The 15,643-nt window shown below is 41.8% G+C and overlaps 1 protein-coding gene across 1 annotated transcript in view; it reads right to left on the reverse strand.

Annotated features, from left to right (window-relative positions):
* The window catches only part of LOC135222013 (exportin-7-like), a 364,750-nt gene that overhangs the window by 14,203 nt on the left and 334,904 nt on the right, over window positions 1-15,643 (reverse strand). Inside the window, exon 20 of the mRNA XM_064260138.1 lies at window positions 615-692. Coding sequence (XP_064116208.1) covers window positions 615-692 — 78 coding nt within the window. The remainder of the gene's footprint in view (window positions 1-614; window positions 693-15,643) is intronic.

A 15,643-nucleotide genomic window follows, 5' to 3' on the forward strand; every position in this document is an offset into this window, starting at 1 on the left:
ACTTTTTCTTATCAGTTCAACCATGAAACAAAATAAAGAAAGGAATGGATAAAGTCTGCCCTTAAGGGAAAGGGAGCTGATGCACAACACACGATGCAAAAGAAACGATGCTCAGAGTTATGTGGGCTAGAGTGGCCCAACCATGCATGTGCAGTGCAACAGGATGATTATTATTATTGCTTTAATTTAAGGGAACTGGTACATCTGTACACCTGATGATCATGTATTGAGCTATTTATAAATGATGGATTTGTTATGAAACAAAATCATGCAAAAATTATAATAAAGAAGAAATTACAGCAATAAGGAAAGTAATGCACAAAAAACAAAACAAACAACAGACCAGAAATGGTGTGCAAAACTGATTTTGCAGTACAATTTCCTTCTAGAAAAATAACATAATTCAATATATACTGCACTGAACAGGCTAAGTAAACAAATACGTATTACAAGTTAATTGATACTGAAAACTTACTCTTCTGATGTACTGTTTTGAAGAGGTATGTGACTATGTGGTCGAGAGTTGCGCAGCAGCTCGTGCAAACCATCGTATCTGGAAAAGGACAACATCACACATGCAGGTCTTGGGCATAATTCCAAACCAATTTACTTACTTTTATTATGCAATACTTTGTACAGGTAAGAGACTATATGATCCAATGTTGCACAACAACCACTGCACACCATTGTGTCTGAAATGTAAAGTAGATATTAGTGCTGAAAATACAGAGCAAGAATAACCAACTTCCTGATCTCACATTAGAATGTTGAAAGTGTTGAGAATGCCAAATCCTGTATTGTATACTAGTCACAAAAATAAAAATCAGAATTCAAGACAAAAAATAAAGGTTCTTTTCTAGTGATGTCACTAAAAATTTATTTCACAGTAAAAAAGATAACCTTTTACTTATATTTCATGATGAGACATATCTCATGAATGGCCTTTTAAGACAGACTCCACTGAGGAGAAAGGGTTGCTGTCAGAATACTAAGGACTTTTACCTTCAACATCATGAAAATGACACTACAGTCATATGCAATACATCACAAACAAAATAAAACTGCAAGTGGCAAATTAACACATCCCATGCATGAGGCTGAAATAAATAGAAAATGTCTCATGGGTTAACACACACACACAAATGATCCAATTAACTTCTAAACCACTGGGATAAGGACACTTTCTACCAAGAATAAACAAATCATTTGAAACAGCATCTACTTAAAAAAAATTGACTTTAACTTCCACTGACCATGAGCGCAATTTCAATTGGGTCCAATACGCAGTTATTTTAAAATAAAAACATGGAAGCAATAATAGTATCTATTATTTTTCAAGCGCACTATGCTTCAGACCAAAAGTTCTAAACAATAAATAACTTGCTCCAAATAAAAGTACTAAAAAATATTAACTAATAACATCTATTTTTCATAAATTGTTTCCACTAGAGTGATCCCACCTTAGTGTATCAGTTACTATTCAGGTTCAAATATAACATTCAATTTTGCTACATTACTTAAAAACGACATTATGACAAAACAATGTTTTATAGATATGGTTACCAAGTAATTACATTGGCTCACAGTTTCGCTTGCCAGCAGCTCAAAAACTTTAAAATTGCAGTTGCAGTAGTGTTAATGTTGGTGTAGGTGTAGATAACTGCCCTGCCCACGTTGGGCGTAAGAGAAGAACAACTCCAGCAAGTAGTCAACCGTTTTTGCTCTTCTCCATATGCACAGAGGAAGGAGGGCTCTGATTAGTGATTACTTGGTAAGCATATATATATAAAACATTATTTTATCATAATGTCATTTATATATGTAACTTACCAAGTAATTACATTGCTGAATCCCAAATTGACCCAGAGGTGGGATATGGTTCATTCTACCTCAAACATTATTAATGATGATAATGAACATAGAATAAAAATTAAAAGCATTGAATCAATGCTTGTTGTTCCTCACCTGATACAGAGACTTGTTACAGGAAGGTACTGCCTCTGGTTAGTGCTATCTTATCCCTGTAGGGTGTGGCTAGTTGGTCAGACTTACACCTCTACAACAGAGGAGCTTTGTAGCAAGGGATGAACCCGGTGACTACTAAGCATACAGGTAGCCAGTTGCCCCTGACCTGGGCATGGAACTAACTAATCAAGACCAGATTATGCAACAATAAACACCTACACCAAAAACATTTAAAAATCTATTAAACCTAACCGCAAAATTAACAACTAGAGGGCACTCCATGCACTAAGCGCCTCCAGCCTCCCCTTGAACACAACGTCTGATATCAAGGCGAAATCACAGGTAGGAAGAAAATGCTTCCTACACTTCCTTCCCTAACATCCTGCCCCCCATAGATAAATGACCCTAATGCACTGCAATTATCGTAAAACACTCCCACATCCTTCAATTAATGTGTCTCAAAGACCGATCGACACTTCTAATTGGTAGCCTGTAATGCATCTGAAATAGACAAATTATGTCTAAAGGAATGATGTGGCTAACCAATCTGATCTCATGAGCTTTAGCTCCTAAATTTAGGTCCTCCTCTCCCACTAGTGTACAGGCGGTCCGGGGTTAACAGCGCAATCGCTCAGCGGCGAATCGGTTTTACAGCTGTTGTCAAAAATATCAATTGAAAAAATAAGGCATTTTAAGGTATTTTAATGGCAAAATTTTCAGTTAACAGCGCTGCTAGCGCCGTTGTGTAACGAGTTCATACATTTGTAGAAATGCCGTTCAGACCATAAAGGTTATGCTAATTATGTTAACAAATTTTATGGACAGTTATTACATAGGTATTAGGGTAAAATATATGACTCTGATGCTGCTCTATGCCGAAAATATCGAGTAACATAAGTGCAAATTTAGCTATGGATGTGTCGATTTATAAATGTTCTTGCTTTTATGTTTAAAATGTGTATGAAAATACATTACATATCAGGTATTTTTATTTCTGCACAGAAATATAATATGAAGACAGCTTTTGAAACTGCCCTTCACGTTATCAAATACGATGTTTTTTCATGTTCTTTCTTGTGAGTTGCCACCTGCCGCTCTTCCAAAAATATAGAGTTAAAAAAAAAGTGCAAATTAGCGATCGATGTGACGATTTTATGAATGTTCATGCTTTTATGTTTAATATGTGTATGAAAATGTATTATGTATAGGGTATTTTTATTTCTGTGCAGAAATATGATAAAAAGGCAGCTTTTGAAACTGCCCTTCAAGTTATCAAATATACGATGTAAGCCGCCGTCTGCCGCTCTTCCGAAAATATAGAGTTGAAAAGAGTGCAAATTTAGCGATCGTTGTGTCGATTTTTTAAATGTTTATGCTTTTATGTTTAAAATGTAACTACGCTCCACGTTGTCAGGGGATGTTTTTTCATGTTCGTTCTTGTCCGCCACTGTTCCGAAAAATGCAAGGTGTTATTTTACTAATTATGCACCTTTTCCATAAATCCTTTAAAAAGTTATATACATTATTTCACTGTATCCAATAATACTGTACGTACAGTGGACCCCCCGTATTCGCGTTCTCCGGATTCGCGGACTCTCACATTCGCGGATTTCTCTTGGGAACGTTTCCCTGTATTATTCGCGGAAAATTCGCGCATTCGCGGTATTTTTCTATGAGAAATATCCAAAAATTCCTGGTTTTTTTTATCAATATCATCATAAAATACCAAATTTGTCACTAATTTGTATTTTTCATAACTAACAAACCTGAGGTCTTAACATTAGGATTTACTAGCGCCAAGCTGGAAACCGGTAGAATTAAAATTACACTTGTGAGATCCAGGGACTAATGGCATCTATACCAGGTCACGGGGCATGTATACCCAGAATGCCCACGGCTACCTGTGACCCACCAGTTATATTTCTAACCCAGTTTAGACTGCTAGAGGGGTGGTTCGAGGTGGGCCTTTAACTGTTAAGACCTCAGGTTTGTTAGTTATGAAAAATACAAATTAGATACAAATTTGGTATTTGTTCATACACGAAACAAACCTTCGGTCTTAACATTAGGATAGACTTACTATTGGAGGGAGGTAAGTCTCTACAACTGACTGGGAGTTTGCCACCTTATCCATTTCCGAATATATAGGGAAATTCTAAGAGAATGGACAATGAACCTAGGACCAAAGATATAAGCGGATCTATTGGTTTCTCCCACTAGGTGTAGATACCATTCTACTGTTTACTCTTGTCCCTTGCAACTGGATCCACCTTCACCCCTCTTTTTCCTATTATCCAGAGGGTGTGTTGCTACTGAAAAGTATATCATCACCTAAGATAGCTTCACAGTATGGCTGACCACCTCACCTGCATCTAGTCCGTTCCAGCACATGACGGTACTCTCCTTCATATTGCCCGTAGTTAAAGGAGAGGAAGAAAGTAGTAAAGAAAAAAGACCAGTCATCCCATTCATTCTACTTTCATACCTTCATCTTAGACTAGACACAAACTGACCCGCCAGGGGCACTGGATGAACTATATCACTTGTTGGGCCGCCACCACTGGACCCAAGAAAAGGTGTCCAAGGATCTATGGGCAGCATCTTTCAAAAAAAAATGAGGTGAAAGTTGTTTGGCGTTTCCACACACCAGCTTTCAGAATTCTATCCACAGACATGTTCTTCTTAAATGCCAGGGAAGCACTAACGCCCCTGATGTCATGAGCTCTAGCTCCCACCTGGCTATCTGACCCTCTGTCTTCTGCCGTATAAGCATCTCTGATCGTCTCCCTAAGCCAAAACGATATTGTATTCCTGGACACTTCCTTCTTGTTCCGTCCTGTACTACGAACAACCTCTGGCACCCCGGCCTGAGGTGCCTTGTTCTCTTTAAGTAATGGTAAAGGAGTCGAATCTGCCGTCTATTATTGTTGGATTTTGGGTCTTGGCCACAATTCTGGGACAAACTCAAATACCATTGATCTCCAACTTCTCGAGTGCTTTATGAGATATGAGAGGCCATGTAGCTCCCCCACCTTTTGGTTGAAGCCAGGGCCAATAAGAAGACTGTCTTCAGGGTCAGGCTCCTATCCTGGATGCCTTAGTGTTTCGTAGGGGGGTTTTGTCAGACTACTCAGTACCTTGGTCAGATCCCAATCTGGGGCTTTTAGCTCCTTTGGTGGGCATGACTGTTCAAAGTTCCTCATCAGCATGGCCAACCTCCCATGAAGACGATATGTCCACTCCTTTCATTCGTAAGACTGAGGCTAGAGCCCGCCCCCCTGTACCCCTTCACTGCAGATACAGACATATGTTTTTCTGTTCTGAGATATATCAGAAAGTCTGCTAACTGCTGAATAGTGGTACCGAGTGGAGACAAGTTCCCTCTACGACACCAATCACAGTATGCTGACCACTTTCCTTGGTATACTGTCGCAGATGATTTTCTGATATTACCTGGCCATCTGAGTTGCTGCTTTCTGCGAAAACCCTCGCGCTCGGAGGAGATACTTGACAGTCTCCACCCGTGAAGCGATAGGACTTCGACTGGTGTACCTCTCCACGTGCGGCTGACACAGAAGGTTGCTCCATGGAGGTAACTCTCTTGGCACATCTATTAGGAGTTCCAGTAGGTCTGGAAACCACTCTGCTTTCGGCCATAACGGGGCTACCAGGGTCATCTTGAGGTTCTGAGACCGCATTACCCTGTTCAGAACCTGACGGATTAGACAAAATGGAGGAAATGCGTACACGTCCAGATTGTCCCAGGGGTGTTGTAGCACATCTTCTGCTACTGCCTCTGCGTCTGGGACTACTGAACAATACACTTCCAACTTTTTGTTGTACCTGGTTGCGAATAGGTCTATGATCGGTCCTTCCCACAACATGAGCATCCTGTCCACTACCTGTTGGTGCAGGGACCACTCCGTTCCCAGAATCTGATCCCTGCGGCTCAACTTGTCGGCCACTATGTTTCTTTTTCCCGGAATATACCTGGCCTTGATGTCTACCCGGTTCTCTATAGCCCACTGGTGAAGTTGAACTGTCATCACATGTAACTGCCGAGAAACTAGGCCTCCTTGCTTGTTTATATAAGCTACTACGTGGTGTTTGTCTGACATCAATACCACTGAGTGTCCCTTTACTCTCTCCCTGAATTCCTGTAGAGCCAGAAAAGCGCTTTCAACTCCAGCACGTTTATATGGATTCTCTGTCCTTGCAACTCCATTTTGCTGACACCATCAACTCCTCCATATGGGCTCTCCAGCCTTCTAGTGACGCATCCGAGAACAGCAAGAGGTCTGGGGAGGATTGCTGAAGGGGGACACCCACTGTCAGATTGTCGTCGTCCCACCCACCACAGCAAGTCTTTCCTCACTTATGCCGACAAGGGAATTTGCTCGTACGGGTGATCTACTGTTGGTGACACCAAAACTCCTTCCTTATCCTCCATTGTAGGGACCGAAGGTGTAGCCTTCCATTGTGGTACTAGCTTCTCCAGGGAGGTTAGGATTCCCAGCACCACCTGCCACTGTCTTTGCTGGCTGTGTCTGTTTTCCCAGAAAGGCATTCACCACTTGTTTGCATTTCTCTACACTTTGGTCTGTCAGAATACTTTGGCTTGTGTTGTGTCTATCACCATTCCCAGATATTCCAAACGTTGACTTGGATCCAACTGCGACTTCTCCTGATTCACCACAATACCTAGGCTGTGACAAAGCTGCAGGAGGGCCGCCCTGTCCCGAGTAATTTCTCCCTGGACTTTGCTATCACCAGCCAATCGTCCAGATATCTTATTAGCCTGATCCCCTGAGCATGCGCCCACGCCGACACGAGGGTGAACACTCTTGTAAAAACTTGAGGAGACGTTGTCAATCCGAAGCACAGGACCTTGAACTCGAAAGCTTTCCCTGCAAGACTGAAGCGGAGAAACCTTCCCTTGAAGACTGATGGGACTGGTATCTGAAAGTATGCGTCCTTTAGATCGACTGTCAGCATAAAGTCTCCGATTCTGACTGCTTGTAGAACCGTTTTCGGAGTTTCCATCTTGAAACTGGTTTTCCTTATAAACAGATTCAGCGTTGACAGGTCTATTACTGTCCTCCACTCCCCGTTGGCTTTGGGTACCAGGAAAATCCTGCTGTAGAAGCCTTTTGCCGGACTGCATACTTGTGCACAGCTCCTTTTTCCATCATCTTCTTCACTTCGTCCTGCAGAATAGTGGCCTTCTGAGATTTGTGGGCATAAGTGACGTGGGGTAATGGTTGATCTGTCAGGGGGGCGGGGTTACCTCGAACGGGATCAAATACCCGATCCTGAGAACATCCACCACCCACTGCTCTGCCCTAGTTCCTGCCACACCTTCCAGTGATTTGCCAGGCAACCCCCCACCCCCCCTGGTGTGGTCGAGTGATGGGAGACGCCCATCCTATCTTCTTGAGCCTCTCCCTCTTCCCCTATTGCCCCTTCCTCTGTTGTTTCTATTGTGAAAGGGCCGATGAGTTATCCTCTTTGGGGAAGAGGGTCTTGTGACTCTATTAGGGATGCTATGTCTCACTGTCTTCTTTCGAGACATCTGCTGTTGTCTTCCCTCCAAAGGAGTAGTTTGACTGTTAGACGTTTTCATAACTGCCTGTGCACCAACCTATCGTTAGTGTCCATCCTTCTTCTATCTATCGCCTCTTCCAGTATGACCTCTGGCAACAGCAGTTGCGATTCCAAGATATCCCCATTCCTCATTGCTAACAGGGAATCCAATCCACATTGCGGCTTAGTCTAGCCAACGCTGCATCTCTCCTCATTAGCAGGATATTTGCCCAAACATGGCATTACGTTTGTCAGGTACGCAATCGCCTTGGAACCTGACTGTAGTAATCTAATGAACAATGGTTCATCCACTACTTTTCTTGTTGCTTCCGAGGATGCAATCTTCGCCACTGCTGTTGACCAAAGGTCTAACCAAGAAGCAGCCTGAAAGACCAGAAGAAGCTGTTGCTTCTAAACGTAGCAGCTCTTGGTACGTCATCGAAGGGCACTCCATTTTAACCTGATCCAAGGTTAATCCAGGCCTTAACCTTACAACATTAGGGTTCATTTGTCTAGACAGCAAAGGGACCTTCGGTGTCGTATAATATTTCCTTTGCTTTATCATTGGAGGGGGGATGAAATAAATTTAAATGATCTATTAGATCTTAAGGAATTATCTCTCCCTGCAATCTTTGCATTTACATGTTGCAAGACCGATTCCGCATGACTCGAACAAGGCAATTCCTACGACACCTTGGTATCCCTCTTTAGTCCAAATGCCCTGTCAATTCCAGGAGGAAGCATACTGGCCGGTGTTTCTGTCTTCTCCGAAAGGTTATTGAATTGACGAATCAAATCAATCACCTCTGCATACGAGGCCAGAAAACTCTTGGTTTTCTCCTTCCTCCGGCTCTAGTGTACCATTCTCCGTCACAAGGGATGTTGTCTCGCCTCTATCTTCTGACAGACGCCCGGAATTCCAGCGGCCGCTGCCCCTACGGCCGCGGTCTCTTTGATCTTTGCTGGCCGCTGTTGGCTCGATCCCGGATAGTCAGCAGGGGAACGAGAACGTCTCACTCTTCTCTGCTCACAGGATCTAGAGCGAGAATCTCGTCTAGATCTCCAAGATGAATGGCTCCCTTAAGACAGTATATACAAGTTCGTCTCTATTAGTATTGGCATCGTTTTCGAGCGCCTCGGCGAGCCCAGCCTCGACCTTCTATTTCCAGACGGACACTGCCTTCCACGACGTATCCGCCGAGGTTGCCAACTCTCTATTTTTCGTACTTTTAATAAGAGCCTTGTCGTCCTTCGTACGTATTTTGAACGGCCTTACGGGCGAAACTGGGACCTGCATTCCATCCTCTGCTGCACCTTTCGCCGCCAACGTCGATTTTACCAGAGGTATCGCAGTTTTTGCGATCCGAACTGGCAACTCCGCCTCGGCCGCTAGTCGCCGGCCGTCACCTCTCTCGCTTGTTCAGATTCTTGCGAACGGCTTCGTCTGCCAACCTTGTGCTTAATAGCCACTGACTTCCCGACCTTCCTGCTGACTTGGAAATGACAGTCTTGGTCCGAAGATGAGGAAGAATTGATTCTTCTCCTCTTAGCCCGAGGATCCGCCAGGAACTCCCGAATCCTCCTCCAACGCTTGACTGGCACTCGCCGTGACGTTATCGGACTTAGCGATGACGCCGAACTAGAGGAAGAAGAAACGAAGAAGGCGAATCACACTTTTTCTTTTTGTCTCTCTTATTCATTCTCTCTCTATATCCTGTAATTTCTGCCATTACAGTTTGCATTGACGGGTCAGAAGGCGTATTAGCGTCTGGGTGCAGCGAAAAAGGCCGAGAATCAGTCTGTGACATCATCACGCCTGCCATATCGGAGTGTGACGTATGTTGTACGTCATCCCTCTCGTATGGAGAGACTGAGGAGGTTTCTGCTGGCAACCGCACGTTTTTTGCTGCCAAACTACCTCCCACGTTCTGCATCGCTGTAAACACTGAGTGGGATGGTGAAGCCGCGGCATTAATTCCCATAAATTGCAAGCCCGGGGGATGAGGAACATTCAGCGCTGCCGGACCCTGCTGGAACCGTGACGTCATATAATGCGCAAGCAGACCATCCAAGGTTGGTACGCTGGTAGGCCTAGCGCTGACCACGTACCATCTAACCTATGCGCTTGAGAAGCAGGAGCCTGAACAAAGATGGCGGATCTCCCCCTCTACTTGCTGGGAACAAAGGAGAGTGCGTATTATTCATAAGATTACCCAAGGCCCCTCCTGACGTTTCCGATACAGAAATGCTAGGAGAAACCGAAGGGGTATGAGACAAATCAAAAGCAGGTGGAGAAACATATGGAGCAGCCTGGTTTATTATTGCCAATACAAAAGAAGCCGGTAAGGTTGGTCATCCAAAGATGGCGTCACCACCTTCCTTTTGTATTGGCTTTTCCCATAGAAACTTCTTCCACTGTTCCACCGACCAACCGCAAAAAAACTGAACACGGATTAGTAACCGTACATACGTTTTCCCTGCACCTACTACACGTTGGATGAGGATCCGTCGACACCGAAGTTAGGAACCTAGAACATGGAAAGTCACTGACTCTTGGGCATTTCCTTTGTCTCCTCTTCGAAACGGTAGACGATCCCGATGTTGAGACAAAATTCTCCCATCATACCACGTATACACTCTTACCCACACATGATCACACTTGGAGAAAGAAAAGGAATGAAAAATAAACAATGAAATGGATAAAGAACGGGCAAACTGAAAAAACCGGCTTTAATCAGATACACAGTAACACGTCTTATCTTAAAGGCGGTAGGAAAATAACTGGTGGGTCACAGGTAGCCGTTGGGCATTCTGGGTATACATGCCCCGTGACCTGGTATAGATGCCTTTAGTCCCTGGATCTCACAAGTGTTATTTTTAATTCTACACCGGTTTTTCCAGCTTGGCGCTAGTAAATCCTAATGTTAAGACCGAAGGTTGTTTTTTTTTCGTGTATGAACAAACGCACTTTTTGTGATAAAACTATTAAAAAAACCAAGTATGAAAATTTTTAGTGGTTTTTCTTGAGTTTTAACTAACAAAATAAGCTGTTTTTAGCGTTTTTATAGGGGTTCCAAACATTCGCGGGTTCTAACTATTCACAGGGGGGGTCTGGTACGCACCCCCCGCGAATACGGGGGGACCACTGTATTCTCATATTAGTGTATTATAAAATACTACGGTAAATTTTTAAGCCAGTATTCTGCGGGAGCGACCAATGTGTTGTGTTTGAATCAAGCTGATGGCAAAATAAAAGGTTTGTTTTGCCATACGCAATTCTGAGCGAATTCTCTTTCTTCTAGTTAGCATAAATGAATATCTAGATACTTGACTTATATGAGACAAGGTTCATTTTTCCGACAAGGTTAATTTTTCCTTAAACAATGTGTTTTTAGGGGGAAATATTTATTGAATATGTCTCGGTGTGAATGTGAACTTTTTTTTTTTGTTTTGCGTTAACAGATTACGTTGGCGGCATGTTTATTGCGCAAAAATATTACGCGATTCTGCTCGCAGTTTTCTTTTATATCATCGTAATATGAACTTTACGTTATTTATCTTATATTGGCATGAAACCAACAGTAAAATGTGTTCTTTCAAGCACAGTAGTTTTGATTAAAAAGATTTTATCTCAACTTTATCTACGGTTGTGTTTGATGGCATACATTTACTGGAGTTTTAGCCTTGTTGCCGACGTACGATAATAAGTCATTAGCAGTTCTATTCTATACATAACGCCATTTATAACAACTACGGTAATAGTGTGCTGTAGTACGATGATTGAAATACAAGCCAAACGGATGTTATCCAATTCGGTTGTATCTAGAAGAAGAAGAAGAAGAAAAATTGTTTCTCGTTCGGTTGTTCATGGCTGTACACGTTCACGCAACAAGTATAATGTTAAAACCATACTTTCATCATTCTCCTTTGCTGTAATTGAACTTATGTAACTAGAAGATGGATACAGTTAGGCTATTGTAATTTGGTCTCTCATAAAATCGGACTATCATAAGACGAATGATCATAACTTGAACGCTACAGCTACCTGTACACTGTATAAACCTTTAATATCTTTACATACTCTAGACACCCAAAGGATTAAAGCTAGGCTTTTTTCACTTTACAGTATTTATAATGCTATAATGTTCTGTACAGTACTACTATACAGTAAATTCTATAGCACTATACTGCATAAATATAATTTTACCTATTGCGCTGTTGTGGGATTACGGCGCCTTTGACTGGTCTAGAGTTTCGAAAGAAGGTGGGCAGCGGCCGTAAGCTTTAAAAATCGCTTAGCGTCTGCAACCAGGAACGGAGCCCCTGGCGCTAACCGAGGGCCGCCTGTATAGGATTCCCTAATCAGATCCTTCAAGAAAAAAGCTAAGCCATGGGCCCTGACGGGTTCATTAACCGAGCACCACAATGACAAGAGGACCCTCGAATCCTTTCCATTTTGCTAAGTTATTCCTTAATGCTCACAATGGGAACAGGGTCCTCTCCTCTTCTTCTGGGCCTAAGATTTCCATCAAACTTTTGATGACAAAAGAACGAGGCCAGGGTTTGTTAGGGTCTTCATTCTTGGCTAGAAAACCCAATGTAAGGGAAAATACTGCATCTCCTTGTGAGAAGCTCACCTTATCATCAAGAGCATGTATCTCACTTACCCTTTGACCATTGCTAAAGCAACCAAGAAAAGGGTTTTCACCATATGATCTACAAGAAGTGTGGATCTAAGAGGTTTCAATTTTGGTCCCAATAGCCATTTAAGAGGTAGCAACTTTGGAAAATCCAGCAACAGTGGATCTGGGAACCTCTCTTGTCATGGCCAGAAAACTCAGACAGCCTCTGCACTTCCTTTTGGATGCCTTTCCAGTGGCTACCCTTTGTAATAAACCTGTGATACAACAGGTCGGAACTGAGGTGATGACTGTCCACGAGGACAGTCCCCGCCAACCTCCCTATGGCTCCGGTATGACTGCCTCCCAGATGCATGTGAGTAACGCCAATTGACCTTTGCCTAGGAGTGTCGGCGGGACAAACGGCCCCCAACTCCACTGACACTTCACTAACATTACATCTAATCTCTCCACTTTATCCAAGAGGTCACACACTGAGGTTGCCTACTAGGACACTGTCCCTACAAACACCATTTTTGTATCAAAGACTTTATTAACCTTCAATTCGAGGCTGGCAAGGGGCTTGGGTTGGAAGTGGGGGAGCTGGGTACAGGAACAGGTAAATTAGCCAGAGAACTTGCCATAGGCAACAAAGTGGGAACAGGCATACGGATACTTAGATCTAAATTATTAACAGACTTAGAAGAACTATCTAATGTCTTAGATCCTACCAACTTAAACTCGGCTCTAAGGCTGCCTTACGTATCCTATCTTTATCCAATTTACATGAAAGACAACCTAACAATTTCCACTGTTTTGGCATCTCACCATCACATTTGTCTTTCGCAAGTCTTTTGCCAGGCACACTCTCTTTCCCTTGCAAATCAATGCACTAAGTATGCGAGTCATACTTCTCTTTCATCAATCTTGTATTATAGTGTCTGCTGCAATACTTTACACTAGCAGCTCTAGTGTTAGGCATATTGAATATAGAACATAAGTCACAATTAAGTCAAAACCGTCAATTGTCTAATTAGTATTGTCTCTAATCAGAGAACTAAATCCAAAAACCAAATTCAAAACCTTAGGCTACCAGTACTTCACCAAACCATTTGTAGGAAAAGTCAACAAAATCCAAACCAAAGCCAACTGCTCACAACTGAAGAACTGCAGTCGAGAGCCTGCAGGACAATATTGACTACTTGCTGAAGTCATTCCTCTCTTACCCCGAAAGTAGGAGGGCGATTACCTACACCTACACCGACCCGGACACTAGCACTACCGAGATTTCCACATTTTCTGAGCAGCCGCAAGTGTGAGCCTAAGTAATTATTTGGAAAGCTACATATATATATAAAACCAATCATATATATATATAAAACCAATGTTAAAGAATGGGTTTATTTTGACATCAAGCCATGAATACATGAAGAAAGTTCAGAAAGTCGCACTTTGTTCTTCAAATCTTAACAGGTAAATTAAACTGGATTTAAATGACACACACAACGAAAGAAAAAACTATTCAAGGTGGTAGCAGAACTGGTGAAGTACTGAAATGACCCAAAACTTTCATGAGATGATAAATCATACTGAGTGCATCTTGTTTAATGGGAATTCAAATTATCATAAAGGAAACAAACAAAATTTCAGGCACAAGAAGCAGACTGACAGCCAGCAATTATGCTATGTATAATAAATAAAAGAACACAAAATTCTCTCATATACAATATAAAGGATTGTCTTAGTTTATGTCATAATGATTTACACATAGATTTTCAATTAAAACAATATTATAAGACTGAGTTCTGCCTGTCACTTTGCATCATTGTTAACATACAATACATTACGTAATACCCCTTAAAAATGTGGCAGCTCCTGAAAATAAAGAAAACAAATCTAATCTACAGCTTTAAAAGTCAAATATAAATTTTCCTTTTCTGCCACAAAATCCAAAAATATATATACACTTTTCCATGCACTTTATCATCAAATAGCTTAACCCGCCATTTTGTGTAAAAATTCTATATTCTCACAGGAATAGCCATGCATCATGAAGCATTATTTAGAAAACATTTTTTTTCCTTAAAACATTCTCAATATTGCTAAAAAAGGAAAAAACATTCAAATAATTTAAAATTTTAGTATGGTCATATCTTCAAAAGCTGAAATCTCACTAGTCTTAACAATGAAAGCCATTTCTATGACGCAAAATTTTTTCCATACAAACTCAAGTGATCAAGTACGTACTGTATATTTCAAATATTCACAACCTGAATGTTCTCAGGTTCACGTCGTTTTGTCTGTCAAAAAGAAAAAGAGAGGGTAGTTTCACCACGCCATGTGCCACATTCATTCCCAGGTATGTCTCTGTCACCTATCGAACCTTTTGTGTGAACTGTAATGTGAGGCAGTTGAGATACATGATTAAAGTTTCCAAGAATAACTAACTTAATAAAAATGGTTTGTGTAATGAAGTGGACTGAATCAACGACCCTTTCACTTAATCATGAAAAACAGTTGTTGGCTGAAGTTATGCCAGACCTTGCAATGACCATGGATGCCTCCCCTTTAATCTCTCCTACAAGGTCCTTACTTGACATCTTTTGGCCACGAACACCAAAGCTTGACCAAGCTGCCATAAAATCTGTTACAATGTAGCCGCCTGAGAAGCTTCTCCCAAGTTGGGTAACTCTGGGACTGTCCACAAACACAGCCTGCACATCCATAAGACGACTCCTGGTCCAACTAAATAAAAAACTATCGAAATCATCTTGATATATACAAAGGTTCAGAACTTCTCTAGTACTGCTGGGTGTTGAGTATATGGGGAAGGCATATACACCCTGTCCCAAAGATGTAATGTACAGTGCTATAAAATATTATTTCAATCTTTATGAGGTCTATTACACAAAACTGTTAGTAAGCTGAGATCTGTCATCAGTTTTCATACTCTAGTCACTTAGTTTGCCACGAGCAGGTGACTGTACAAACCAGTCCGGCACTTAATCATCCTTTTCTAGAACATTAACCTCACCTCACTGTCCAAAGCCCGGATAATCTCAGATACCAAGCTTTATAACATAAAGTCTACTGATTGTGAAGAGAGTGGGACTAGCTTCAGATGGCCACAACTGTGGCAGGAGAACATGCAAGAAATACCCAACCATCAAAATGTACAAAATGGACTTGTAGGCAAAAGAATGCACAATTCTCCTGGCCCTAACTTGGGTCCCTCTAAAAGTGCCAAACTAACAAAGTCTAATATCCATTCCTGAGTTAGACTTAGACACGGTAAGGAAAGCCAGAGAAACCACTCCGTCGCAAAAAATATATAGTAGAAAGTAAATGGTCAGCCAAGTGCCAAAATTACAAAAACCCCAAAAAGAAGAGCAGTAACAACACAGTATACTTTGTTTCTTTGCTGTAGTACAGTAAACAAAAGGAAAACCAAGCGGCCAGAGAAAAAGAATACCCAC

Source organism: Macrobrachium nipponense, chromosome 3 (assembly GCF_015104395.2).
Source record: "Macrobrachium nipponense isolate FS-2020 chromosome 3, ASM1510439v2, whole genome shotgun sequence".
Lineage (NCBI taxonomy): Eukaryota > Metazoa > Arthropoda > Malacostraca > Decapoda > Palaemonidae > Macrobrachium > Macrobrachium nipponense.